Below are 25,046 nucleotides of genomic sequence, written 5' to 3' on the forward strand. Positions count from 1 at the left end.
TAATGCAGTCCACGGGAGTAAAATGGGATATATAGAGCGGACGAAACTGGACAGGAAAAAAGAAGGCTGAGGGGCAGTTGAGGGCAGGTTTCATGGAAGGATTCAGAGAATTAGCACATGTCATTATTTTGATTGAAGGCGAGCATTAGGTGTCATTACTACCACTTTTCATCATGTGCTGTCGTGTTCATAGCTGGTAACTGTTAGCTCAGGTACACCAAAGGTTATAGTATATTCGCCCGGATACGCCTATGTAAAGCGAGTGGGCGTTAGGAAGTGGTATGCGGTTTTTGCTAAAACAGGAGTAGGAGCGACAGTGGAAAAGTTATCATTCATGAACGAATGTTGTGTATGGCTCCCGGCTACGCCAGCCGAGGCTACACGGTTGATTTGTTGATGGGGTGCGGGAAGTGGGTCCGCAGACAGAACCCTCCAATCCCATCAATTAGTTCCATTGCATTGCGAAAAATCCCCCGAAATCTATCTATTAATCTACAGTGATACCACCCGTGCAGCCCTACTAACCACCTAACATCCACGAAATGTCTCTGTCGGCCATTGTGTACTCGGAAGCGTCTACTTCGTGGTTGATGAACACCTTCAACTGCAGGTCTATACCAATTGGCGAGGCTCCTCTGGGGATGCAACATTGGCAGTAGCCCCCATCAAGGGCTATCATTGGCCCAGGCCGAAAGTGCTTTGCACTAGGTTATCTAATCATGCATCAGCCCGACGAATAGTACAACTTACAACGTACCTTAGGCTACCATGTTAGCATCGGTCAGTCGCTGCCCAGCTCGGTGGCAGTGCTCAACGTCTGCTCTGGCACCAGAACTAAGCTGCATAGGAGGCATCATGCGCAAGCAGGACATATAAAGAGCACAGGCTCCCACGGCAGGACGACCAACCCATCTTCATCCTCAGATTTTCTCGAAAGGTGGTGACTATTCTCGGCACAGTGAGATAGAGCATATTACCCTGTATGATATGTTTTCTGTCGGCTGTATTATTCGATCAAAAGTTTGATCTATGATTGAGTTCCATAGCATAGCCCTCTCTAGAAATCTATTATATCCAACTCGGATATCGAGATCCTCAAACAAGCCCTTCCGCCTTCTCAATCTCCTCCCTACTCAAACACCACTTCTGCTGCAAGTCAGTATCAAGAGCCATGGCATACACATCCATCGACCACCACTCTCCCCAGCTAGTCAAGAAGATCTGCTCCGGGTCGGACGGAAAGTCATTCACGAAAAAGGCGCGAAGAAGGTTCTGGGCTCCTGTCAAGACGTTAGATGTGCTCCAAAACAACAATAGCAGTGAAAGGTATTACCCTCGGAAATGCTCTTAGCATCGGGCATATCCATGGTCAAACCCATGTTCGTGGCAAGCTTAGTACTAGGGATCAAACCCGGGGAAACAGCAATGACGGTGCACGAGGGCAATTCGCGGCGCCAGTAAATCGCACCCAATAGCTGCACAAACTTGGAGGCGCTGTACACTGCTCGGTAACCCGCTTTGGAGTTTGCTTTAAGGTCCACGTCGAGGGTTGCTAATAGAAGTCAATATCTGCAGTATAGGCGAAAGTGTGGGAAAACTTACCCGGATCCTGGTCTCTAACGCTGCGAATTGCACCTGAAGAAACGACAACAACCCGTGACTGCGAGGCAGACAGCGCGTCACGGAGCAAATGAAGCAGATAGTGCTGGGCTTTTGATCATCATTAGCCGCTCCATTCTGTATATTGAGGCTTCCACATACCCAAATGATTAACCACATACCCCTCGCACCACTGCGACCCATTCGGACCAGGGCCGCTTGCGTTGTCCAGCGTGCCTGCACAGAGGAAGAGATAGGCCAGTTGCTTCGAACCCAGCTTTGAAAGGACCTTTTCTGCAAAGGACTGCACGCTCTTCAGGGATAAGAGGTCCAGGGGGTAAATCGTAATGGTGTGCTTAGAAGTATCATAGTTAAGACTATCATATTTAGCCTGGACCTTGGCCGTGTCTCGTGCCCCAAGGATGAAGTTGTAAGGCTCCGATTGCTGCAGCAATTGCTTAATTGCTTCGAAACCCTGTGATTTGTTAGTCAATTGCAATGGGGGTGGATGGGAAGCTTACCAGGCCTGATGAGGTGCCTGTTGCGACGATTGTCTTTGTCATGGTTGTAGTTGTTTGTGGAGGGGGATGCTGGAAAGGCAGATGGTGTGGTAGAAGGCGTTGTCTGATAACAAGATTTGATGATGAAGCAAATACCCCGCACGGACCAAGTGGTGGGAGGTGACGTCATTGGTGGATTGCCGGGTCTTGGCATTGCAGGTCCACACATTGGGTCTTGTTGTCATCACTGGATGTATACAGTTCCATGACATCTCACCGGTTGAGGAGAGCTATCTCTTTGTGCATCGGTGTTATGGCGAGAGACCACCAGCCTGTAACAGATGATAAGTGATGGGATGGCATTTTCTATTCTTCTTACTGTCCGAGCTTATGTCCAGGCAGCCGGTGCATAACACATAGGTATGATCCAAGTGAATGCAGATCTCAAGTGAATGCAGGATTTTCTGAGAGGTCAAACAGAGTCGAGAGTATAGATTGAAAAGAAAGTTTACTGCAACCAACCACCACGCAATGGATCGGCTACCAGTCGAGGTCCTCTGGTCTATTGACCAACAGATCGATGATTTGGAGACAAGGCGGGCGTTGAGCCAATGCTCTCGTCGACTGTACGAGGTGTTTAGTCCTCTCATCTTCTCGTCCATTGAAGGAAGGGGCCCTCATCCCTGTCTTGTGAAGCATTTATGGCGTCGTCCCGACCTGGCGTGCTCTGTTAGGAATGCAAATATACACTCCTACAGCTGCCTGTGCACCGATTTCGATCGTGTCGCGGGCGATAAAGAGCTGGTTGAGGAAATGGCAAACGAAGTATGCGAAGAAAAGGAGGACAGGGCTTGGTGGAAAGATCACCTCCAAAATAACTGCCCTGATGCCTTGCTGGCTGTACTGCTCACTCGCTTGACTCATCTTGAGAGCATCACACTGGAGTCCCGTGGCAAGACTCAATTTGTACCACTCATTGTCGAAGATATGTCGTCTGACATCCGAGGAAGAGTTCGGGTCTCGTGGGGATTTTCTGGGCGACCTGTTGGCCAAAGGAGATTCTCCTTACCCTTTCTCCAAGCAGTCAGCTTGAACGGCGAGCTTGAACATACGGAAACAATTTCGGAATTTGCAACGAGCCTGTTGTATCTACCGACAGTTCGCAGAATCCATTTTCATGGGCTGTGGGATTTGAATCCGAATTTGTCCGACGCCATCCAATCGCACAACCCCAAAGAAACGCACGATGGGATGATGCTCTCTGGCAAACTAACCCATTTCCAGGTCGAGATAGGAAGCCAGAACGAACTTTCTTGGACACATTATTACTTCCGAGCGAGTGAATTCCGCCAGCTTCTGCTACCGTCAAAGGACACCCTCGAGTCACTTTCTCTCGATTTTGATAGTCAGCATCGTTACCGCGTGAACTGTCTTAGAAATGCCCGTTCTTGGGGGGCGAATATCGAGCATCTCCCATTTGGCTCATTCAGAGAGTTTCATGTTTTGAAGAAACTGAGAATCCGGCATGCGAACTTGGCAGGTCTTCCGGATTCCAAATGGAAACAGAATTCCGACGAATACACTCGACCGTTTCCGGTTGATCTGCTGCCCAGCTCACTTACATCGATCACGATTACGGAAGTCTTATCGAAGTTTGTGCACATTCTAATCTCCGATGTTGAGGCGCTGCTCAAAGTTAAGGATGAGGAGACGCCTCGTTTGGAAAACATTAACCTGCATATCTGCAGCGAGCAGACTAGATTCGAAGAAATCAGGGTTTTGCTTGGCAGCCTGACTTTGATGGCTGAGAGTACGGGGGTTCGCATGGTGTATGAGCTGGAGGAAATGGATGCTATGTTGTGGAATTTGTCCTAGGAGGTACCGCGAGGACTATTCTTGCTTATTTGCGTTTTGTATGTGGACTACGACATTGCTGCACCACCTCTTGCTGGCTTTGACTCCGGTCAGCGCTATGATAGCAAGACTGGCTCGTCTATGCACAAGGCCGAAAGGAACAGTGGATCAATTCCAGAGATGTGATTTGATCAGACCGAGATTGTCTCTACATATTTAGCATATTGCAAATGGAATGACAAGACATTCACTGAGTAATATCATTTTCTGCCACGATATGTCTAGGATCACTCACTAAATAACCCGGAATTATCCTAGATTGCACAGGGAACATCGCAACCATGGACTGAGTCTGGTTGATTCTCAGCTGGCGGAGTTACTCTCAATTGACTCATGTAACGGAAAGACCCGCAGATGAAGTCGTTAAGGACAGTCGAGAGCATCGCTATTATTGGTGGTAATAATTATCCAACAATGTATGTCTGGTCGGAGGTAATTAAGGCCAACAGGGTTAGATTCAGCGGAACACGAAGGAACAACGAGACGGATTTCCTCTTTGTGCCCTAATATCAAACAAAGACAATGTATTAAAGCACGAACTCGTCCCATTATTGCCATTGTTCCTGTTATCTTGTCTGCGATTTCTGTCTCTCTACTCTTCCATCTTCAAGCAAGGCCCATACCACGGCATAATCGCTAACCTATGCACAGAGCTACCTACGATCACGACAACCACCAGACATGGCTCAACTAAGCGCGCTCGAATTATTTCCAACCGGGATTTTCATGTCTCCGTGCATCTCCTATGAAATTTGTATTAGGGATAAGTGAAGGGACCAGGCCAAATGCCCGTGTGGTGGTCACCTGACAGAGACAGGCTGCCAGGCAGCAATGGCCAAAAGGGGCCTAGGCCATTTTGTGCTCATCCTGATTGGCGGAAAGGCGGAGTCACATGCAACCGTCGATGATGGTCAGCCTTGTTGCCCGATTGCGGCTGGCCTCCATCATTCCATCATCAAGGCCCATTTTACCTCATCTTGCGATCCACAGTCCACAGATCCCATCTACGCTGAAGATCAGCCAGTGCTCTACGTGATTTCATCTCACGAAAATGGTCTACCGCGGGAAACCCAGCCTGGCCTGCGAACGGTGTCGCCCGCGGCGCTTGAAGGTACAGCCATTTCGCTCCAGCTTACAGGCACGGGGATGCAGTTTTTCCTAGACCGATTGGGTTGGATTTTGACTAATCATGGGTCAACCAGTGCGACCAAGCAAAACCATCATGTTCTCAGTGTATCCGGGCCAAAGTTGACTGCCCAGGGTATCGTGCCGGACTGGAGTGTAAATTCCGTGACCAGAGTCGGGATGTCATTCGCAAGGCACAGCGTCAGGCTCAACGAGAATCCGACACCACTATCCGCAAGAGAGCGAGCAATGAAACCCGCTTCGTCGATGATCCCTCGCCTGCACCTTGGTCAGCCCTCTCGCATCCAATGGAAGAATTAGCAAAGGGTTATATCTTTGTCAACTACATTGCTCCAGGCAACCGAGGGGCATATATGCCGTATCTGTCAACGTTGACCAAACATCTAGGGAACTCGGCAGTCAACGATGCGCTATCAGCTGCCGGCTTGGCGGCATTATCCAACATCTACATGTCGCCGCGGCTAATGTCTACAGCTCGTCAGTACTACATGTCGGCCTTGTCGCAGACTGGCCATGCCCTCAATACCACCGCCTTGTGCAAGAAGGATGCGACGTTAGCATCCGTCGTGCTCCTCGGCATGTTTGAGGTAGGTTGATACTCTGAATGACATGGGTTCTGCTAATCAGTCCCGGCATGCAGGTGATGGCATGTAGCGATGGATTATTTATCACTCGTTGGATGAAACATCTCGATGGCGCGGCAACCCTGATTGAAACCCGGGGGTCAGAGCAATTAACTCAACCAGAAGGACTGTTGTTATTCAGTCAATTACGTGCTCAAATTGTATGTCTGGAATCCTTCTTTTTTACTGTTTCTTTTCACCGGGCCATTATTCCCGACCTCCCTGCGCATATTGCGCCTATTCCCAACGGGGAATGTACAGCTGATTCCACACAGATCCTTAGTCATATTTATCGCCAAAAATACACCTCACCGATTATTGCTCAGCTGAGCCTGGAAGCAGCAACATATCGAAAAGGGGATGATGTCACCGTCGACCGGCTTAGCAGCGTGACTATCCAGCTCGGCAACCTTTGTGCAGCCATCAAAGATGGCACGATCAGGCAACCGGTTGAAATTGTCCGCGCTGCATTACGGCTGGATACAGATATAATGTCCATTGTATCCACCACACCAGATTCATGGAACTATGACACTATCAATGTTGCCCTAGCTCGTGGGGAGCCTACGGTCGACTCTGTCTTGGGGGCTCAATACCATACCTACAGGGATTTCACCGTGAGTAGCTTTTGGAACAATTATCGATCTGCTAGGCTGGTCCTCCGCGAGTTGATTGTCCAGGCGATCGGTAGCGTTGGGCGGCACTCTTTGGGCAATATCGACGGACGAGAGCCGGATGAATTGGTGAGAGAAAGTCAACAAATCTCGCGGCAATTGGTCAGTGATATCTGTGCCAGCGTGCCTTTTCATCTCGGATCAGTGGTAGAGACCGGCCATCTGGACCGACTTTCTAGTGACACTGGTGGAGGAACCTCGCCAACGCCGAATAATTATCAAGAATTCGGAGCACCTCTGCTATCATCCACATCCTCCCCATTTGGGGTTCCAGCGGCGGGCGGTTTTACCATCATGTGGCCACTGTTGATTGCCGCGAACTCCGGTTATGCCTCAAAGCAAACTCGGCGATGGATTACGGATTGCCTAGCAAAGATCGGCCATTCCATGGGGATCAACCAAGCCCTGGCAATGGCGCAACTGCTGCGAGATGGTGTGGATTCGCGAGCATGGCTATCATCGAAATATAGACTTCGTGCCATGGATGGCGGAACAGTTGAGGAAGCTGAAGCTGAGTATGCAGAACAAGCCTGACGGCTCGAGGTCTATTCATTCGAAACTCCAATTGACGCCAAAATCAAATCTATTTAAATACCCCTGAATTGGCAATCACGACAAGCAACATGACCTTCCTGTTGTTACATATGTCCATAGCACTCCTTCACATGGTGAATCTCTCTTTTGTGCGTCAAACTTCCAATCCCTTATGTCTAACAATCTGTCTGTAGCTGTGACAGTACACTGCTGATAAACATCACTGTCGGAGATGGCTGTACTCGGGTCCAACAGGTTCATACTTCTGACGACCAGCACCGCGAGGGACAATAGGTGCGGTATGGGACTCTGGGTCCGCAGTCCCATACGGCCATTGTTGAGGGCTCGAAGGGACCCTGTTGGCATCCGATCGAGGGGTAAAAACGCCAAGTATCGTGTACATCAACACCACCAAAAACTCCTCGATGATAGCCATGCACAGGCGGATTGTGACGTCCCCAGAGACAAGCGAGAAACGACGGTCATGGCTGAAGTCACTGATCAGACTGTACAGCAAGCGACAGGCGATCAAGGGCAATGCTATTAGCACCACTCCAATGATGCGCTTCTGGCTTGATGCCATCCGTTGTAGGTCCTTGACGGTCGTCAACCAGAGGATGCAGAGGGCGACATATACTGCGAGGAATATGATAATCCCAACGCGGGTTTCGGTCTTTCCTCCGGCGTGGTCGGACGGATTCGAAGAGGCTTGGTCTGTACCGCCCATGATTGAAAGAATCAAAGCGATTAGGGACGGAACATGAAGGAGCTGGACGATTTTGCTGCGACCCGAAATAGCAGTCGCTTTTTGGGAATATATTCCAATACTGTTGAACATGTCAGCTCTGCTTTATCCTGGGTGATATGAGGCTTACAGTTTTGTTGCAATACCACTCACTGAGCTCAACTCCTGCAATAACATATTGTGTCGGGAGCCTGGAGAGGATGGCCCATGCTGGCAGATCTCATCAAAGCTGTCTCCTGTTAATTTAACGAAGGCATGAGAACTTGTTGGATATTCACATACACTCTCTTCAAAAGACCCAGACTCGATAACAACAGAGGGGAAAGTCCCACTGATTGCAATATGGTTGCCCATTCCACGTCGCTGGTGTTGTCGGGATGCTTCTCACTGATGATCTCCATCACGGCACCAGCGATTCTGATCCCGCTGAAGATGAAGAGATAGATCCAGCCCAGCTGTTTGTGAAAGCCATGACGAAGAACAACGAGGAGTGTCACCAGGGATATGGGTATGTAGACGACCAGCTCGGCGATGGCGACATGTTTGACTGTAACGATAGTCATTGTGTCAAAGGGCTAAAGGCAGTAGTGTTGATAGGATGGCTCTATGAAGATGTGGGAATCCGATACTTGTGAGTAGAGATCATTTATCACAGCATGGTAGTCGACTTATATATGAGACCATGCCATAGATGCCTGCCATGTGGTGAATATCGCGAAGCCTCTATCTACGAAACGAAACGCATTACCACTTTGGGTTAGTACACGATACGGGCCTCAGCCCGGCTTCGCTGATGCAACCTGTGCAGAGATCTCTTTGTTCTAACAAAGCTTAGACTAATTCCGGGCGAGCTGATCGGCCAGCTCCGCAGTTGTCCAGAACTTATGTGAGGCTGTGCTTATGTGAGGTCGTATCAATGCCGGCCACGCCGCAGCTCGTTATTTTCGCTGCTTCGCGGCTCGACAGGTCCAATTCCAAAGTGGGTCCTGCCGTGTGGGTCCGTTTCGAATACGATCTAGTCCTGATCGGGAATGTGTTTCGTACCGGCAACTACCTTGTCGCATTTGGTTAGCGTGGATGAAACGGTACTTGGCAATGATTGGTGCGCTTGCATCAATCGTCCAGTGCAGAACAACATCGCAGTGATGGATTGGGCAGAAGGTAAGTATGATGTGTATGAAGTCAAGAAAGCTGCGGATTCCTAGCTGGATAGAGGTGCAGTGTGCCAGGTGACATCATTGAGGGTATTCACTCGATATAAAGCCATGATTGTCCAGCTTGTTCAGATCAATAGCATTGTTCAAGCATCTTCATCCCAACTATTACTCTTTCCCAAAATCTTCATCGCAAGCTTTAATCCAATGCACAGCATCACCATGCCATCCCTCAATACCATAATCATCTTCACCCTCATCTGCACAACCCTCGCCCTCCCCAAACCCCAACTCCAATCCCAACTCCCCCTCACCCCCAACCCTACCCCCGGCGAATCCCCCTCTTCACAACCTACACCGGCAAACCCACCCCCCTCCCCATCAACTACACCCGCCTCATCCCAGCCAGCACCACCGGCCCCCCGGCCCGGACGACCTCCTCTTCCAAAACCTCCTCAGCGCCGAATGGATCATCTACTCCTTCTACCAACAAGCCGTGAACCTCTACACTCCATCCTCCTTCACCTCCCTCGGCTACCCCAACAACACCTACGACCGCATCGCCCAAATCCGCAACAACGAAGCCGGCCACATCCGCATCTTCCAAAACCAAATCTCCAATACCTCCGTGACTCCAGGCCCGTGTCAATACAACTACAACCTCACCGCCGAGGACCCTGCAACCTTCCTCGCCTTACAGGTCTATATCGAAGTAAACAGCATGGCATTCCTAACGGGTTTAGTTCGTCAAGCAGAAACCCTAGATACGAGATCTGCACTGGTGGCCATCGCCTCCGTCGAAACAAGACATAATACCTGGTCTTTGATTGATATCTGGGATGTACTTCCCTTCTCTGGACCCTCGGATACGATATATCCCTATCCGAATCAGATCTTATCACTTACCAACGAGTTCGTTATTCCGGGTTCTTGTCCTACGGAGAATCCGGAGTATCCGTTTCCGAACCAGCATTTACCGTCTATTTCTCTCAATACTACACATACTTCGACTTCGACTTCGACAATGACCGGCCAACCTGGCTCTACTATCCAGCTTATATTTAATGGGGAGGTGAAGATTGAAGAAGGGAGGGAATACTACGCTGTGTTTTTTCATGGTGTGCAGGTTGTTAGTGTGTTGTTTGAGTTTGGGACGAATGAGACGGTGGTTCCGGGGTGCTTTGATAGGGAGGCGGGTATTGTGGCGTTGGTTATTGCGGATGAGGTGGGCGCTCCCACGGAGGAGAGTGTGGTGGCGGGTCCGTTGTTGCTTTTGGAGCAGCCGGGGGTGTTGACGACGGTTATTAGTTAATTGGTTGGTATTTGGGGGGGTAAGATTGGGTTTGTGGTGCTGGGTTGGTTGGATTGATTGTGCTAGGGGTTGGATGTTCAGTAAGGGGAGGTTGAATCAAGTGAAGGGATTCAATCTGGGTGGAATTAGGGCAGATGTGTAGATGTATACGTATGGATTTCAGCATGTCATAGAATAATCTTATGGCCGCTAGTTCCCAAGCCAACGCTAAACACTCCAAACGTATTATTTGAAGTAAATAATATCCTCCAAACATTGTGTTCAACATACGAAGGTTGTTTTAATTTTGTGGGTAAGTGATTAGATTATATGAGAGTACAGCTTAGAACGAGTGATCGTGACCTTGAGCATGTAACTAGATATGTCTGCACTATCGACATACTTCGGCTCATGATGGGAAAATATATTTCTGAGCTGTGACACATCTTCATCATGGGAGAGGCACAGCTTGGCTGATATCGGCAACATTATTCACAAAGGTCATCTTTCGTAAATTGGCACAGTGCTGTTCTCATCACGGTGACATATAGAACAAGATTTAGAAATTATGGTTGAACCGGGGGGTTCATTCGATGTTTTCTGAAACTGTCTAAAGCTTTCCGACGCTAAGCTGCGTTGGGGTGCGGGAAAAAACAAAAAGAAGTGACTAGACTGGGGCTCGATCCCAGGACCTTATGCGTGTGAAGCATACGTGATAACCAACTACACCATCCAGCCGACTTGCTTGGTGTTTGGGGGGGAATATAATAGTCAATCAAATGTTATTTGTTGAGTTGGTGATGGGATCTACTTGCAGACCCACTTCGATGCTGCTAGGTATGTGATCATGTTGTCTCAGAATGGTACAATGTCGGCTTCAAATAATTCTGACACTAGCAGACTTGGCGTCCTTAAATATTGGACAGGAGACCCTGGCAAAGTATGTATCTTCCTCGGGGTGGACATGCAAATGCCAAATGCCTATACGCTCAAAGGCACCTGTCTGATGTGTCGACGCGGCCAACACTCGGAACCATGTTTGCGAGCCCATCCTTCTGGTCAGCCAGGAAAACAATCTGAAGCAGTAATAATGGCCATTGGGCCGATCCAGCTCAGGTCTGTCTAGTTCTACCTCCTCTTCGTGCTCATTAAGAGGACTGTACAAAAGCGCCCATTTCCCCACTGGTAGGGAAGCCCGTCTTTCTCCGGAATTTGTCCAATTCTTTTTCGCCTCGTATCAGCTTAACAGGGGCAAAGGAACCGTTCAGGACAATGGAACCTTCAATAACAGCGCTCGTAGGGCCTTCTGGTATCTCATTCTGGCAGGAGACATTCTCCACAACACATTCGTCGACAAGGGAGGGCTTATATTTCCAGCCCTCCAAGGGCAAGGCAAATTTGTAAGTGACGGGCCTTTCGACAGAGGCCCATGACCAGCTCGGGATATGGTAACCGGCTTCTTCCGGACTCTCCACTCCAGTCTCAGGGGGCTCAGCCACTTCATCTAGTGGTCTAACTTGCCAGCACAGATCAAAAAGAAGTTCCTTTCTCCAAAGCCCAGCGAGGTACAGTTCCGAAGTTTCATCTTCATGCCGTAGGTTAGTCCAAACCATCCTAGCCAACCCTGAAAGGGCCCGCAGCCTATCATGTTTTTTGCTCAGAGTCCGATAGGTATAATCCATGACGAGGTCCCTCCATCTCTGATATGGTACTTTGTGTGGCGGTAGCTTCATCCGCCAAGTCGACCTAGCCCGGTGCCATTCTAGAAAGTTTAAACCATTCGAAGGATAACTGCCCCTCAGAACGTGGGTTTTAAACAATGCCCCAAGCTTGATATAGCCCGGAATCGTATCCCTTGGCACTTGGGGCGGCACCACATGTCCACACTCGCAGAGCTGGCGACAGACACACTCCCAGATCATTTCATTGCCGTCATAACAGAGTCTGCGGTTGGGCAGCAGCGACTCCTGCAAACACCATCCGCGTTGGTTAAGAGAAGATCGGTCCTCATAAGATCTAGGTTTGAATTCACCTGGGCGTATCAAGCCATCCATGGATGGAGTTCCGTTTCTAGAGTCCGACATGGATGGGTGGAACAGCTGTTGCCAACTGGGGTCACCAAACCGCTGTTTGCTCAGGAATCTTGATTTGCACGAGTTTGGCTCCATGACGGTAATCGTGAGATGTGAATTCAGATAAACATCGTACATTGTAGACGCATCGTGCAACCAGGCGACTATATCATCTTGGATGATGCATAAGGAGTCAACCCAGAGATTGGGGATTTTGAGGTTTCGACACACCATGATGGCATCCTGAAGGGCAAGTGGCAGTGTTGTTATTGTGATCTTTTCATAACAGGACTTGATGTTGTCGGTTGTTGTTGTTAGGACTTAATCGAGGTCTTTCCCCCAGCAGTAGCTAAGGCACGCATAACGGACAGGCGTGGTGGGCTCATAGAGGAATGGCTCGTGCGAACCATCCCATGATCCCATGTTGACCAGACGTCGAGGGAAAAAATCCGGATTTGGGGGCTTGCAGGCTTCGTGATTTTCCTCACAGAATGACAACCACTGCTGGGCTCGTTGGAAAGCCACCGGGGAGCCCGAATCTTCCACCACTTCGAGAGAATTGGCGACTAGTCTCTCCACATAGCGGGCGCCATCAACGGGCTCTCCATCCCTGCCCGGACTTTCGTAACATGGATTAGTAGCTCGTTGTAGAAAGTGAAAGGAAGCACCCGTACGAGTTGGGGAGTTCCATGTCGGTGGATCAACCGACTGTTGCACCTGGAGGGTAACTTGAGGCACTATCAGGAGCGGGGCTTCCTCGGATTTTTCTATCGCCATGGTAACCCAACCAAGCTGAACGCTTCAATAGTCTGCAACAGTAGATTACAATCCACACAAGTTGGTGCGTTCTCGAGAAAACGGCCGAGGGGTTCTAATATTCCAAAAACATTCGAGTCTAGGCGCAAGTCACGGTGTGGGCACATTGGATCTGGATTCCGATCGGAAGCTGGATCCACACTGGGAACCATGGTTAGTACCATGATCGGGGTTGAGGAAGTCTGGTAGGAAGTAGTAACTGGAGATTCCACGGCGGCCAGGTGGCTGTGGAGGACTTTTATGTAGGACTGATTACTCCGCTCCGTACAGGTATTGTCAAACATCTACTACTCCAAGTACGAGAACCACGTGTTCCGGTCACGTTGACCACCATCGCTTTTCAGGAACTGGTTTTCTTCAACTATCCATCACAGAGTGGAAGGTCAACAAGACACGACTGACACCACCGAGCTAGAATTCATCATCCGAGTCCCCTCTCCCATGACTGTTCTGCATCTTCGTCCGATATTCACCCAAACGCCCCATGTTGGACAAGAGCCATCGGTCGGACATGACCTGACGTGTCCCCCCAATATTTCGAAGCGTCACCCGATGGTGGGCCAGAATGGCCTCCCCAGTATGTCCCATCTGAGCGAACGGCGTGGTCACCAGTAATTTGACAATGGGGTGCAAGGCGGGATTGTTAATGATCTGATTCATGGTATGGATGACTTCCAATAAGTCCGCAAGCCAGGCAGCAGACTCAAACGGAGTCACCCCGTCAATAATGCAGATCACGGTGGCGGTCGTCGGTAGTTGCTCAACCAGCTGACGAAATGTGTGGCACAGGTCAAACAGTGAATGCGACTCGATCAGCTCCGTGAAGGGTCGGGTGTTGATGAAATCCAGGTTAAACATGAAGCGGGTGAGAAGCAGTTGGGCAATCAGACTTCGAATCAATCCATTGGGACCAGCAACAGGATCATCGGGAGCCTCGTGAACTCCGCAGAAGAAATGCAGCACAATCGAATTGGAGTGCTTCAATAGATTGAGAGACAGGGTGGCACAGAGGGCGGAAAGAGGCGAGATCCGACCAGGTCCCATCGTGGAGTAGTTTCCTTGCACGAACAGCGTTTCTGCATGGGTGGATTGCATCCATCTGGAGAACTCCATCGACGACAGGAGTTGTTGGCTTTGTGCCTGAGCTTCGGGAGTGAATGCACTGTGTTGCTTCAGCACGATGTTGGTATCGTCAATGGACACCCTGGGAGAAACACCCATGCACTTGAATAGCTCCATTCGCGACAGAAATGATTGAGATTGACCCATAGGGATGCTCCCTGATGTCACGGCGTTCCAGAAGCCTTGGTCGTAGGAGTCAGCATGTACAGGGAGGGTTGGATAAGACTTACCAGGAAAATCATGCAGCAAGAAATGACACAAGGCAGCCTGGGCATCCATTCCTGGCTGATACATGTTATATTGCTCGGCACGAACTGCCTCGACTTGTGCCACCAGGTCAGACAGCTGGTCCTGCACCCCATCAAGCTGTACATGGGTGTGTTGTGCAGAATGGTTGAGATCATTCACTTCATATGCCAGTTCGCCAATGCCATTCGATATCTGCTGGGTGTGGCCCTGGATTGAGGCTGCCTGTGACTGCAAGGTTGTCGTATTATGGTAGGTATCGATGGCGATCTGAGCTTTAACCATGTCCCGACACGCCTCGAATTCCTCCGTGCTCTGCTGAACCGTACTAAGAATCTGGTCAATCTGACTGGCAGTATAAGCAGGAGCGATAAGTCGTTTCCCTATCCTTTTTGCTCGGTTTTTGAAGGATGCTCCCGACCTGTTGCCACCGAATAGAAAGATCAGCTCTGCCAATGCCCGTATCAGGACACTATATAGGTTGATCGCCTTTTCCCTTAAAGCTTGGACTTTCGCAAACTGGTTCTGCTGCTCTTCAGTGCGCAAAATGATGGCCGGAATACTGTGGAATGCGCCGAGAATCTTGCCCCGATTATCGGAATTCTGCCTTGCTATCTGTTTTGCATCAGCCACTGTCTTAAGTCATTGAGAGAATCCCGCGCGTACGCTGAAAATGACGGTCAAGCCGGCAGTTAAGAGTTCCAACCCATTACTAGAAGGAATCAAACCAAGCCATGGGGTTATAGCATTGGAATAGTCGCCTGCTATCCGAAATCCCTTGCGGACAAAGTGTACAGGTCCTTGGCCTTGCTGCAGATATCGGTCTTCGGCTTTGTTGAGCTCCTCCAATACACGATCCCAGGTGCAGTGCTGGACATCAAATCTGCTATCCTTGTCTGCGGTCGCATTATATGCCTCGAGAACCTCTTCCAAATCTCTGTTTTTATTAACAAGCGGAGTCTGGCTATAAATCGGCCTGCTAACCTGGATGCCGGTAGGGCTGCCTCCGGCCCTACCCCGCCGTTCGTAGGCGCCGAAATGCCAAAGGCATCGTGGTATTCCAGCGCCCTCTCCCGTACAAAGGCTGTGACCAAATTCTTCTTGTCGTCCATTGCATTCGGTTGGAGCCCCTCCATGGTGGGGGACTTTTATGAATGTCGTCCCGATTTCTTGTGGAAGATGCATACTGCGTACCTTATCCTGACGATGGGTAGGACGAGGCTGTGGCTGTGGCTGTGTCGCACCTGATATCTTCACGGACACGAGACTAGCGGGCTTGGATGCAGTAGCGTCGGGTGTGTCTCCGTCTGATTCATCCCGCGAGAGGGGCTGCCCCACGCTGAGGCTGGGAAAGAATAAGCAAAGACAGAACCCGAGGAATAATAAGCACCGGATGGTATGCCTTGGTGGGGTTTCTCTCAATCTCCAACCTTCACCTCGTTCATTGATATGGCAACCGAAGACTACATCCGGGCGCTGGAACAGCGTCTGGCGCAGGTGGAAAGCCGACTCTTGGGCCTGGAAAACGGGAACAAGACCGCTGGATCCGATGTCCCAGACTCCAGTGCCGACACGGCGAGCATAGCATCCACCGAGCAAGCAGTGAAAAATGATCCACAGGAGAAACCCGCGTCCGAGACCGAGGACAGCAATAACAATCCGCGCCCGCCACTACCTCCGATCGAGCTCAAAGTGCAAAACTTGTCCTATATCCCGTTTACATACCATGCCCTCCCTGCCGACAGTCAACCCCTAATTGAAGCTCTCTACTTTCCCAACGGTCGGAAAAAAGCGAGAGAGGAACGGAATACATTTTACAATACGCTGGAGAGCGTCAAGCCCGACAAGGCCGTGCAGATGATCAGGGATGCCTATGTACCGGCAGGCGACTTTGACATGGCCCACGTCGCTGCGCTTCGCATCACATCCCAGCCGTTGGGAAACATTCTGCAGTCATTGTGGAATGCGGAGCCCTCCATGGAACACGTCCTCATGTACCCTCCATTCAACGATCCAATCTACTTTTTCGATGGTGCCAAAAAGAAGCTCGCAGAAATGGAGGCCCACGCGGAACAGGATCCAGGCCCTGCGCCTGGTGACGGTCCTGGAACATCTTCTCAAACTCCCAGTGAGCCGAGCCTGCTGGAGCAGTTACGATTCTACGTGCATCTTATGGAGCAGGAGGTTATTCCGTTTTGCGAGCACTTCAAGACCCTGTCCGCCTCGGATAACGCTACCGTACAGTTTGACAATCTTTATCATCTGTTTCAGCCCGGCGACATAATAGTCTACCCTGGGGCCAGTACCAATCACGAAACGGGTCTAGGAAGCAATCGGGGAGATCAACTATTGTGGCGAGTGTATTCCCGATGGGGACTCTCCACCAGCGATCAGTTGGTGGTGAACGCGTATTGCATTGACTACGATGGCCATTCTTACGTCTGCAGCACACAATCCTTCACGATCAAGCGCTTTGACGGAGCAGTCAGTGTCACTAGCTTGAAGGTCTATCCGATCCGGTGTGCAAGCAATATGCAGTCACTGCTCGACGATGCGAAGAGACGGGGAGAAGCCTTTCAAAGATTTACCAAGACCAAGCTAGTCACCCACAACGGCTGGGCCTCGGAACCGAATCCATCAGATCCAACTTTGCGATACATCACTGGTGATGTGGTCATCGATTTCACTGAAACGTTCAAAGCTCATGCGGACTGCAAGCCCACTACTCAACTACCCGATTTCGACAAGTCAGATACTGACAAATCGAGCTATACGGATCAGTTGCTTTTGTTTTGGACCGATGGGAAAGCCTTGGGGGAGTCGCAAGAAAAGTGGGTTTGGTACTCAGGAGAACATCCCCAAACTGTCGAGGAAAAGGATTACTGTTACGACGAAGATAATTTTCTCTCCTATCTCTTTGAAGGGGATCAAAACGAATACACCTTGAGCGAAGAAGATCTCTGCTTGCTTCCCCGGAGACTCTTTGCTTACTCCCTTCAGGACCGACGGTTTGTGGCGGTCGACGTGGATAATTTGAAGCTGATCGAGTATGCGCAGTCCAAGTTTGACAGCCTAGTCATCAATCAAAAGCACGAGAGAATGCTCCGAGCCCTCATACAGTCTCACTTTAGTCGGAAGGAAATCTATGACTTGACAGGCAACCGCATTACTACTCAAGACATCGTTCATAATAAGGGAAGGGGTCTTATCATCCTCCTCCACGGAGTCCCAGGTGTTGGCAAGACATCTACAGCAGAAACGTTTGCCAACGAATTCCGAAAGCCACTACTTCCGATTACTTGCGGTGACCTCGGTCTGGATCCTGCAACGGTGGAGCAATCACTCAAGGAGATGTTTCGTCTGGCCCAATTATGGGACTGCGTCTTGCTGTTGGATGAAGCAGACGTCTTTCTTACGGAGCGGATACCATCCGATCTGAACCGGAATGCGCTCGTGTCAGGTATGGGAACGTGAGATTATGGGAACGTCGCTAATTCACCCTAGTTTTTCTTCGCGTCTTGGATTACTACGCCGGAGTTCTGTTTCTGACGACCAACCGGGTTGGCACTATCGATGAAGCTTTCAAATCCCGACTTCATGTCAGCTTATATTATCCCCATCTGAAGCCAAATCAGACCGAGAAGATCTGGCAGATTAATCTCAAGCGACTGGGCGAGATTGAAGCAGAACAGAGTCGGATTACTGGACAGCCTCCCATGACGGTTGATTACAATGGAATCCTAGAGTTTGCCAGAGACCACTATCGGAAGGGGAGGGACAGTGGGAAGGGAGTCTGGAATGGGAGACAAATCCGGAATGCGTTTCTCATTGCATCTGCACTCGCGCGGTTTGAAATGGGTCAAGGTCCAGATATTCCCAGATCATATGACCTAAGTGCCAGCCACTTTAAGACGGTTGTCGAAGTTGGGTTTGGATTTGAAGTATATCTCCAGGAAGTAAAAGGCAAAAGCGATGGGGAAGCTGCCTTTCTGCAGGGGACTCGTGCGGATTATATTCTATCACCCCACGGCAAGCCAGACAAGGAAAAAAGCGCCCCGGGTCAAGATATACCTCGGACTATGTCCCACCGGCCTGTGACGCCTGTTATGAATGCAGTCAGCCCTGGTTGGACTGGTTACGCTCCTGGCCAGCCCTTGCCTTCTCAACAGCACGGACCTTATGGGGGTCAGCTTCACCCGGGCTTACAATCCCCCAACCAAAACCTCATGCAGCCGCAGCCACAGTATCCGATGGAAATGGGCGGCCCGGAGAGATGGGGTTCACAGCCGATGAATATGGGGTACGGGACGCCGCAATCCACGATGCACAGCCATAACTTGTCCAGTCATACGCCCTCGAAAGGAGGCTGGATTGGGCAGCCTCAATATAATGCGGACTCTGATGATGACTAGACTCACCTTGCTGGCCCATTTCGCAGCGCGTCCTTCTGATGAACCAATTGCGATCACTCTTAATTAATCAAACATTAACCCTTGATAATATTTTGCTTTAGAAAACATTTTACGCTGATAAGGCTGCGCAATAGAGATTATATGGACGGTCAGGAAGCAACATCCAATTTGCATATTAAAGGTGGTCAGATGCTTGGACCCTCAATAACCTCGGATGCAACCTCGGTGTCAGGCTCATCCTTTACATCCAATCAACGTTCTTCTGAAGGAGCCGCGTGGGACTGAAAGCAGTCGGGCACGGTTGCTCAAGTTGGCGTCCATTAAGGATGACTCGCTTCAATACCCACCAATGGGGTTGATTCTAGGACAGGTTCGCGTGGCTTTGACCCCAGACTACTGTATCTGTCAGGGATTGCTCGTATCCAGCGGAACCTGGGTCTCCCAGTGGCTAAGCAATTTTTCCGCTTGTGATCAGCCGTGCGATTAGGCTGACCTTCTCTGCATTATTAAATGCGAGAGCCTGCATCAACTGGGCTTAATACGATGGTAGACTTTCAGAAGAAGGATATCCAGCGACAAAGGAAACCTTTTAGACGAAGAATATCATTCCAATTTGATCCGTGATGCGGTTGTTTTCGTACACTGCTACCTGGTGCGGATTGTTCCTCTATGCCATTGCTACATCAACTTCACTGCCTTCGAGAGAATCCTCGGCTGTTTCATTCCCTCTCAGACACCCTCCCAATGGTCCAACCAACAAACGCGACATTCCTTTAGCAGTGGAGGGTTTAGTAACAATATGGGTCAGTATCCTCCCTCCGTTATTCCTGCCAAAATCTCACGATAACCAGGGCAACAACTACTGGTTGAAAGCCTCTTTCGGAACGCCGCCGCAGACATTAGGGTTCATTCTTGACTTCGAACCTTCAAATTTGGAGGTTATCGTATCCAATGGAATGGGAGTCCCATGCTCCAAAGACACATACTGCGAGTTATTTGGGTCCTTCAATACTAACGAATCCACCACCTTTCATACCCTCACGTACACCGAGTTCATTCAAACGGGTGACAAATACGCCTATACCGACACCTTCACAGTTAGAGATCAGGTAGTAAAAGCGATGCCAGTGGAACTTTTCAATATTGAAGAAGATTCTGGTTAGTATCCTATTACAAATGTAATATTCACTAACCCTATGTCTCAGCCAACGCCTTGGGTCTATCCCCGACAAACATCAGCTTCCCATATCTACTAGTCGACCGGGGCCTGACCACCTCTCCATCCTTCAGTCTCTGTGGCGATGGAGGTGGAACCAACCAAGCCAGCATCCTCTTCGGCGCCGTCAACACCGCAAAATTCGACGGACCTCTCCAAGCCTTCTCCTTACAAGGCTCACATAACACCGTCTCTTTCCAAACCGATTCCCTTCAACTCTTGACAGAAAGCAATAATACCGCCACTGAGCCAGCACGCTACACATTCCCCCCCACCAATCTAACTCTCGAGCCCCGCAGTGCCTACAGCTACCTCCCCAACACCACCCTCCAACACCTCTACACCGACCTCAACATCACAATGGTCGAACTTGCCAACGATTCTCCCGAATCCAGCGTCCTCGAATGTTCCCGCCAATACACCGAAAAACACACTATCTCTCTAATGATAGGAAACATGACATTCTCCGTCCCTTGGGACGAATTATTCATCCCCTGGACGACCGACGGCCTATGCCAGTTGGCCATTCAGCCTATTACCCCAGGCGCTTACGCCTCTGGAAGGGGACAACTCGGCGTACCGTTTCTTCGTCGGATGTATATCGCCATTGATTATGATAATATGTTTGTGGGTGTTGCTCCTCTCAAACAGAACCCAGGCTCAGACAATATTGTCGAGATTGGAACGGGGCCTGAGATACCGGATGCAGTGGGGGAGTGGCCAGCCAGCGTTACGGCTTATACTCCTGCACCGACGAGGACATCTACTGGGGGTCCTGTTACGAGGACGTCGACTGGTGGTGTTGCTAGGGGGACGGGGTTGTTGGCGAAGAGGGAATTGTCTTTGGTGGTGGGTTTCGCTGGGCTGGCTCTCTCCCAAGGAATCTAGAATCTTCGTTCTATGTAGACGGAAGTCGGTACATCAGAGACAGGATTAATTTTTATAAGAATCGGAGAAGATCTACTCCGTAGACCAACAACTTCATTATTTGCATACCTTAGTAAGGAAGATGCACAAATCGCATAATACACTCTTTCACAAAGTCACGTGATAACCACATCAAAGCGGTGAACAAAACCCCGACAGTAAACTCACCGCCGGGATTCGCCCGGGATTCACCCATCCCGCTGAATGTCCTCCTTGGCATAATGCCCCATAAGCACAACGAGACCGGTTTAGGGAAGGGTTCCTCATATCTCGCACTCGTAGATACACACTATACCATTTACGGATACGAGTGTAGATTCTTACCGGGATTCGTGACTTCCTTTTGTATAACAAGTCCTATTGGGGGTTTAAGTACCTACCTATCCCTGTCCCTGTTCTGTAGCTTATCCAGGGTATATTCAATCAAGTATATTAATACTGAGGATATACATATCGAAGCCAAAACCGTGAGGACTATTTATTTAACTGCCATTATGGCTGAATACATATCCATATCCCCATCACTATCCCCATCCACCACCACAACAACACCGCCCCCCAAAACAAGAGATACCTGCGACGCATGCGCAAAATCCAAAGTGCGATGCGGGAAACAACACCCCCGATGTGAGCGCTGCGTGGCGAGGAATCAACCCTGCATGTATGGATTTGTTCGACCGAGGGGGAGACCGCGGTTGTGTCCGATGGTGGGGATGTCGCCAGGTGGCTCTGGGCTGGAGTATTCTCCTTCGGGAAAGGGGGTCGATATGGTGCAATGCGGTATGGAAAAAGGGTTGGGGAGAACGCCGACGCATGTGTTGGGGGATATGATTGTCGCTGGTGGTCAGCGGGAGGGGGGGATAGGAGATGGGAATGGGTGGCAGGGTCTGGGGTGTGAGGTTGGGGGGTTATTTGATATTGTGCCTCAGGGGGAGGAGATCGTTGGGATGCATGGAGGGTATGAGATGGGGTTGATGTCTTCGTCGCCGTCGTCGTCGGGATCGGGGTCGGGGGAGTCGTCTCTGGAGGCAGGGAACTCAGGACAATCGTGCATGGGTATGGTTCTGAGTATACTGCAATCGTTGCATTCTCCATCCGAGACGTGTCTTCTTCAGGCGAGTGTGCCTCCGTCGCGAACGCTAGATGCCATTTTGCGACTGAACCAGAGTGCGATGGGTACCCTGATATCGGTGATGGGGTGTCCTTGTTCACTTGAACATGGGTGTGCGGTGTTGATAGCGCAGGTGCTGGTTCAGGTTTTGGATTGGTATCGGGTTGTTCTTGAGATGGATTCCGGGATGGGGATTGGCGAGTCTGAGTTGGATGAAGAGGATCGGAAGAGGAGGGTGGTGCAGGTGGTGATGAATGATTTGGAAAAGGTGAGGATGTTGGTGGAGGGGTTTGCGAGGGCTTATTGTCGTGAGGGGGTGGTGGGGGTGGGGGACAGCAGATGTGTTTGATATTGGAGGGGGAGTTGAGGAGGAGGTTGGGTGGGGTTATGAGTGCGGCGGTGTTGAGGATGGTTGGGTAGATTGTGATTGCATAGGATGAATGGCTGTTTCAATATTGCCGATTGTGGTGATCCTCATGAGGAATATAATGTGATTGTGGAATCTCAGTCAAAGATATGATTTTGAGACATCGAATAATGCTCTCCGTCTAGGTCGATCTATGAGATCGTTCCATTGAGTAACTCGTAGAAGGTGATGCTGCTGCCACTCGCAATATCTAGACCAATTTGGCTGTGGAAGACACGTTATTGCCATGCAAATGATAGGGGGTTAGTTACACAGAGTCATCCATTGGCTTGATCCATAGTATTCAGCATATCTGTTAGCCAGTCATTATTATCCATCGGGGGAAACGCAGCCGACAAAGGATCCGGACCAGGGAGCGTTGCAATAGGGAGAGATGGAATAATATTCGTTGCGCTCGAACCTGGATCAGGCTCCAGTCTAGTCTCCCATCCCACCCGCACAGCACGATACATCTGGGCAATCGTAGAAAAGATGTCGCCACCAGGATCCCCAACCAGACCATTGAGAGACGCAACCTGGTCCATATTGGCCACTATCGTATCCAAAAGCTGCAACACATCCGCCGTTCGCCGGACATTAGCCGTGTCCCAGAGCGGACTTTCCAGCGTAGATAGTTGGTAGAGAGTGGCGAGGTTCTGAACCATCTGCGAAAATACCGCAAAAGGAAAGCCAATGTATTCCATCGGCGGAATGCTCAAGAAGACGTCGAACCATGATTTTGTGGCGTCGAGACAACCGTACAGATAGTCGAGGTGCTCAAATGTTACATTACTCATGGAGGCAATGGCGCCTTTGGTGAGGGCGGACTCGTGGAGACTCAAAGAGGTGTTGTAATGGTGCAAGAGGACAATTTCTAGCTGGTATTAGTATAGTTCCAGCAGGTGGTGTATTGGCACCAACTATATCCCTTAGAGTTTGAGCTGAGTCTGTTCATGATTGCTTGGAGTTGCGACTGCAATTGGGTCTGCATGGGTCGAAGATAGATGGTAGGCGATGGTCGCATCGACTCGAGCGATTTGGAAGAACCCCCATACCAGCGTCCCAAGCTGAGCTTGTCCATGACCAGTTGGAGTCGAACTTGTTGGGCCAGAATCCCATCGTTGGCGCATTCCTGTTGCTCTTCGAGCAGGCGTAGGCATTCATCCATGTGGGGTGTCCAGCGCAGAGAATCACTCTGCTGTAGGAAGGTAGCGAAGCTGGCAAAATTAGAAGCGCAACCAAGGGTAGGAGTCAAGCGTACATGGATGTCAGTAAGAAGCACCCCAGAACAGCCCTGCGCTCGTCCATAAGATTACGTGGAGCTTCCGAGCGGTTCTCGTGTGGCTCGGTATGAACGCACAACAGCATATGCTTTCCTTTTGCCTCGGGGTTGAACAAACCCATCTCGTAGACGATTCCCATCGCTAGCTGGGCGAATACGTAAATATTGGCCTTGTTGTAGACTTGTTGGTTGGACCTGACCTGTCAGCAGCGCTCAAGACAAGAAGAGTAAACATACCATCCAAGATATATCAAGATCCCCTGGAGGACATCCAAGTCACGACAAGAGTATTCATGCACCAATTTCTGTGCGGCTATCTGTTTGATCCGGTCGAAGAGAACGCGACGCTGGGCACTACTCTTGCAGGCGACGGCCATGATACATAGCCACGAAAATGGTCGGTCGCGACGGAGCTTTTGCGAAGTGGTACCTGGCGGAATATACATGCACGGAAAGAAGGGAAGCATCTGAGTAATATAGAAGGTAAGGTATCCTTCTGCCTGGACGCCTGTTGGTTCCATCTCATTCTCGGCCGATGTTCCTGAAGATATAGAGCCCCCGTCCAACAGGCTAGCTTCCGGGGTCGAGGCTGCGCCATTGCCATGTGGTGCATAAACCGAGCCCGGCCTAGAGCTGCTAATCGATGTGTCGGACGGACCCAGGGGTGATGCGGCATTGCTGGTGGGTTTTTGGTTGTCCGAGGGTTGCGCCAGGTGTTTCAGCATCGTTGTGGAGATGTTACCGGGCTGCACACCGGCCCGAAGGAGGGACACCAGGTCCTCCAATTTGTCCTCCAGTCGTGTTGTCTTGGGGGTGTTTTTGGAGACGTTCGACTTTCGGGAGGTCACTCGGCGCGTGGCAGATGGACGGCACTCTTTGTCCAGGCGCTGGCACCTATACTCCGTGGAAACCGTCATCACGCAGCTCTAGGCAAGGAAAGGGGGACACCAACCTTTGACATCGCCCGCCGGCTTTGGAGTAGATGCACCTGCATTTAGCCTGCGAGCAATTGACGCAGGAACTGCCGTATGGGGCGGCATAGGTGTCATCCTGGGGGGACTCGTGTTCCCTGGCGTCGCTTGACTCTGCCGTTGTGCTGTTGGTGGTGGAGGCCATTTAAACGGTCGCGACGCTCTCCGCCGCGTCGCTTCTCACCGGGCGAAAGAGATGCAAACATGGGAGGGAATGGCGCAAAGTGAGATGAGCAACATCGAACGAGGTCGAAAGTGAGCGAGACGCTAGTGCTCGCGCTAATG

General features: G+C 50.3%; 11 protein-coding genes and 1 non-coding gene across 12 annotated transcripts; 6 read left to right on the forward strand and 6 right to left on the reverse strand.

Moving 5' to 3' along the window:
- Positions 1 to 999: 999 nt before the first annotated feature.
- BO94DRAFT_537556 (short-chain dehydrogenases/reductase) lies at positions 1,000 to 2,225 on the reverse strand. Its single transcript, XM_025612299.1, has 5 exons — positions 2,121 to 2,225; positions 1,762 to 2,074; positions 1,603 to 1,710; positions 1,334 to 1,552; positions 1,000 to 1,280 (listed from the first exon to the last, which is right to left on the reverse strand). The coding sequence occupies exons 1-5, from the start codon at positions 2,160 to 2,162 to the stop codon at positions 1,096 to 1,098; spliced, it is 867 nt and encodes a 288-aa protein (XP_025465089.1). The 5' UTR covers positions 2,163 to 2,225; the 3' UTR covers positions 1,000 to 1,095.
- Positions 2,226 to 2,383: 158 nt separating this feature from the next.
- BO94DRAFT_497503 (uncharacterized protein) lies at positions 2,384 to 4,191 on the forward strand. Its single transcript, XM_025609318.1, has 2 exons — positions 2,384 to 2,519; positions 2,580 to 4,191. Exon 2 carries the CDS (start codon positions 2,631 to 2,633, stop codon positions 3,972 to 3,974), a length of 1,344 nt encoding a protein of 447 aa, XP_025465090.1. The 5' UTR covers positions 2,384 to 2,519; positions 2,580 to 2,630; the 3' UTR covers positions 3,975 to 4,191.
- An 805-nt stretch (positions 4,192 to 4,996) lies between these two features.
- Positions 4,997 to 7,100, forward strand: BO94DRAFT_174429 (Zn(II)2Cys6 transcription factor). Its single transcript, XM_025605934.1, has 4 exons — positions 4,997 to 5,124; positions 5,216 to 5,746; positions 5,800 to 5,943; positions 6,058 to 7,100. Exons 1-4 carry the CDS (start codon positions 5,065 to 5,067, stop codon positions 6,988 to 6,990), a joined length of 1,668 nt encoding a protein of 555 aa, XP_025465091.1. The 5' UTR covers positions 4,997 to 5,064; the 3' UTR covers positions 6,991 to 7,100.
- A 110-nt stretch (positions 7,101 to 7,210) lies between these two features.
- On the reverse strand, positions 7,211 to 8,298 carry BO94DRAFT_471739 (uncharacterized protein; the record flags this gene model as incomplete). The annotated part of the gene is made up of 3 exons (XM_025608395.1): positions 7,211 to 7,817; positions 7,866 to 7,964; positions 8,018 to 8,298. The coding sequence occupies 3 exons, from the start codon at positions 8,296 to 8,298 to the stop codon at positions 7,211 to 7,213; spliced, it is 987 nt and encodes a 328-aa protein (XP_025465092.1).
- Positions 8,299 to 8,651: 353 nt separating this feature from the next.
- On the forward strand, positions 8,652 to 10,201 carry BO94DRAFT_588103 (uncharacterized protein; the record flags this gene model as incomplete). Its single annotated transcript, XM_025615867.1, has 3 exons — positions 8,652 to 8,802; positions 8,861 to 8,900; positions 9,295 to 10,201. The coding sequence occupies 3 exons, from the start codon at positions 8,652 to 8,654 to the stop codon at positions 10,199 to 10,201; spliced, it is 1,098 nt and encodes a 365-aa protein (XP_025465093.1).
- Positions 10,202 to 10,697: 496 nt separating this feature from the next.
- BO94DRAFT_567834 (uncharacterized protein) lies at positions 10,698 to 13,220 on the reverse strand (the record flags this gene model as incomplete). Its single annotated transcript, XM_025614652.1, is given in 4 exon segments — positions 10,698 to 11,324; positions 11,344 to 12,572; positions 12,618 to 13,044; positions 13,086 to 13,220. 4 exon segments carry the CDS (start codon positions 13,218 to 13,220, stop codon positions 11,058 to 11,060), a joined length of 2,058 nt encoding a protein of 685 aa, XP_025465094.1. The 3' UTR covers positions 10,698 to 11,057.
- On the reverse strand, positions 10,845 to 10,918 carry BO94DRAFT_t232. Its single transcript has one exon. It is a non-coding gene; the product is annotated as a tRNA-Val (tRNA).
- Positions 13,221 to 13,267: 47 nt separating the features above from the next.
- BO94DRAFT_521927 (uncharacterized protein) lies at positions 13,268 to 15,567 on the reverse strand. Its single transcript, XM_025610164.1, has 3 exons — positions 15,421 to 15,567; positions 15,103 to 15,373; positions 13,268 to 15,051 (listed from the first exon to the last, which is right to left on the reverse strand). Exons 1-3 carry the CDS (start codon positions 15,546 to 15,548, stop codon positions 13,480 to 13,482), a joined length of 1,971 nt encoding a protein of 656 aa, XP_025465095.1. The 5' UTR covers positions 15,549 to 15,567; the 3' UTR covers positions 13,268 to 13,479.
- A 304-nt stretch (positions 15,568 to 15,871) lies between these two features.
- On the forward strand, positions 15,872 to 18,446 carry BO94DRAFT_497510 (P-loop containing nucleoside triphosphate hydrolase protein; the record flags this gene model as incomplete). Its single annotated transcript, XM_025609319.1, has 2 exons — positions 15,872 to 17,896; positions 17,941 to 18,446. Coding segments are annotated over exons 1-2 (2,517 nt in total), but the record flags the coding sequence as incomplete, so codon positions are not given.
- A 943-nt stretch (positions 18,447 to 19,389) lies between these two features.
- Positions 19,390 to 21,041, forward strand: BO94DRAFT_537562 (acid protease). The gene is made up of 3 exons (XM_025612300.1): positions 19,390 to 19,651; positions 19,700 to 20,006; positions 20,054 to 21,041. The coding sequence occupies exons 1-3, from the start codon at positions 19,472 to 19,474 to the stop codon at positions 20,950 to 20,952; spliced, it is 1,386 nt and encodes a 461-aa protein (XP_025465097.1). The 5' UTR covers positions 19,390 to 19,471; the 3' UTR covers positions 20,953 to 21,041.
- A 53-nt stretch (positions 21,042 to 21,094) lies between these two features.
- Positions 21,095 to 22,637, forward strand: BO94DRAFT_174545 (uncharacterized protein). Its single transcript, XM_025605935.1, has one exon. It carries the CDS (start codon positions 21,213 to 21,215, stop codon positions 22,449 to 22,451), a length of 1,239 nt encoding a protein of 412 aa, XP_025465098.1. The 5' UTR covers positions 21,095 to 21,212; the 3' UTR covers positions 22,452 to 22,637.
- Positions 22,638 to 22,786: 149 nt separating this feature from the next.
- BO94DRAFT_588109 (Zn(II)2Cys6 transcription factor domain-containing protein) lies at positions 22,787 to 24,906 on the reverse strand (the record flags this gene model as incomplete). The annotated part of the gene is made up of 5 exons (XM_025615868.1): positions 22,787 to 23,382; positions 23,430 to 23,725; positions 23,770 to 23,985; positions 24,028 to 24,684; positions 24,743 to 24,906. The coding sequence occupies 5 exons, from the start codon at positions 24,904 to 24,906 to the stop codon at positions 22,787 to 22,789; spliced, it is 1,929 nt and encodes a 642-aa protein (XP_025465099.1).
- Between the last annotated feature and the right edge of the window lie 140 nt (positions 24,907 to 25,046).

This window comes from Aspergillus sclerotioniger (genome assembly GCF_003184525.1).
Source record: "Aspergillus sclerotioniger CBS 115572 chromosome Unknown BO94scaffold_23, whole genome shotgun sequence".
Classification (NCBI taxonomy): domain Eukaryota; kingdom Fungi; phylum Ascomycota; class Eurotiomycetes; order Eurotiales; family Aspergillaceae; genus Aspergillus; species Aspergillus sclerotioniger.

Coding starts and splice junctions, on each gene's coding strand:
- BO94DRAFT_537556 (XM_025612299.1), bottom strand. CDS start 2,162: ATGACAAAGACAATCGTCGCAACAGGCACCTCATCAGGCCTG. Junction 2,075..2,120: donor CAGGCACCTCATCAGGCCTG/GTAAGCTTCCCA, acceptor AACAAATCACAG/GGTTTCGAAGCAATTAAGCA. Junction 1,711..1,761: donor GTATGTGGTTAATCATTTGG/GTATGTGGAAGC, acceptor GATGATCAAAAG/CCCAGCACTATCTGCTTCAT.
- BO94DRAFT_497503 (XM_025609318.1), top strand. CDS start 2,631: ATGGATCGGCTACCAGTCGAGGTCCTCTGGTCTATTGACCAACAGATC.
- BO94DRAFT_174429 (XM_025605934.1), top strand. CDS start 5,065: ATGGTCTACCGCGGGAAACCCAGCCTGGCCTGCGAACGGTGTCGCCCG. Junction 5,125..5,215: donor GTCGCCCGCGGCGCTTGAAG/GTACAGCCATTT, acceptor TGGGTCAACCAG/TGCGACCAAGCAAAACCATC. Junction 5,747..5,799: donor TGCTCCTCGGCATGTTTGAG/GTAGGTTGATAC, acceptor CCCGGCATGCAG/GTGATGGCATGTAGCGATGG.
- BO94DRAFT_521927 (XM_025610164.1), bottom strand. CDS start 15,548: ATGGACGACAAGAAGAATTTGGTCACAGCCTTTGTACGGGAGAGGGCG. Junction 15,374..15,420: donor GCAGCCCTACCGGCATCCAG/GTTAGCAGGCCG, acceptor TAATAAAAACAG/AGATTTGGAAGAGGTTCTCG. Junction 15,052..15,102: donor GCTTGACCGTCATTTTCAGC/GTACGCGCGGGA, acceptor GATGCAAAACAG/ATAGCAAGGCAGAATTCCGA.
- BO94DRAFT_537562 (XM_025612300.1), top strand. CDS start 19,472: ATGCGGTTGTTTTCGTACACTGCTACCTGGTGCGGATTGTTCCTCTAT. Junction 19,652..19,699: donor AGGGTTTAGTAACAATATGG/GTCAGTATCCTC, acceptor CACGATAACCAG/GGCAACAACTACTGGTTGAA. Junction 20,007..20,053: donor CAATATTGAAGAAGATTCTG/GTTAGTATCCTA, acceptor CCTATGTCTCAG/CCAACGCCTTGGGTCTATCC.
- BO94DRAFT_174545 (XM_025605935.1), top strand. CDS start 21,213: ATGCCCCATAAGCACAACGAGACCGGTTTAGGGAAGGGTTCCTCATAT.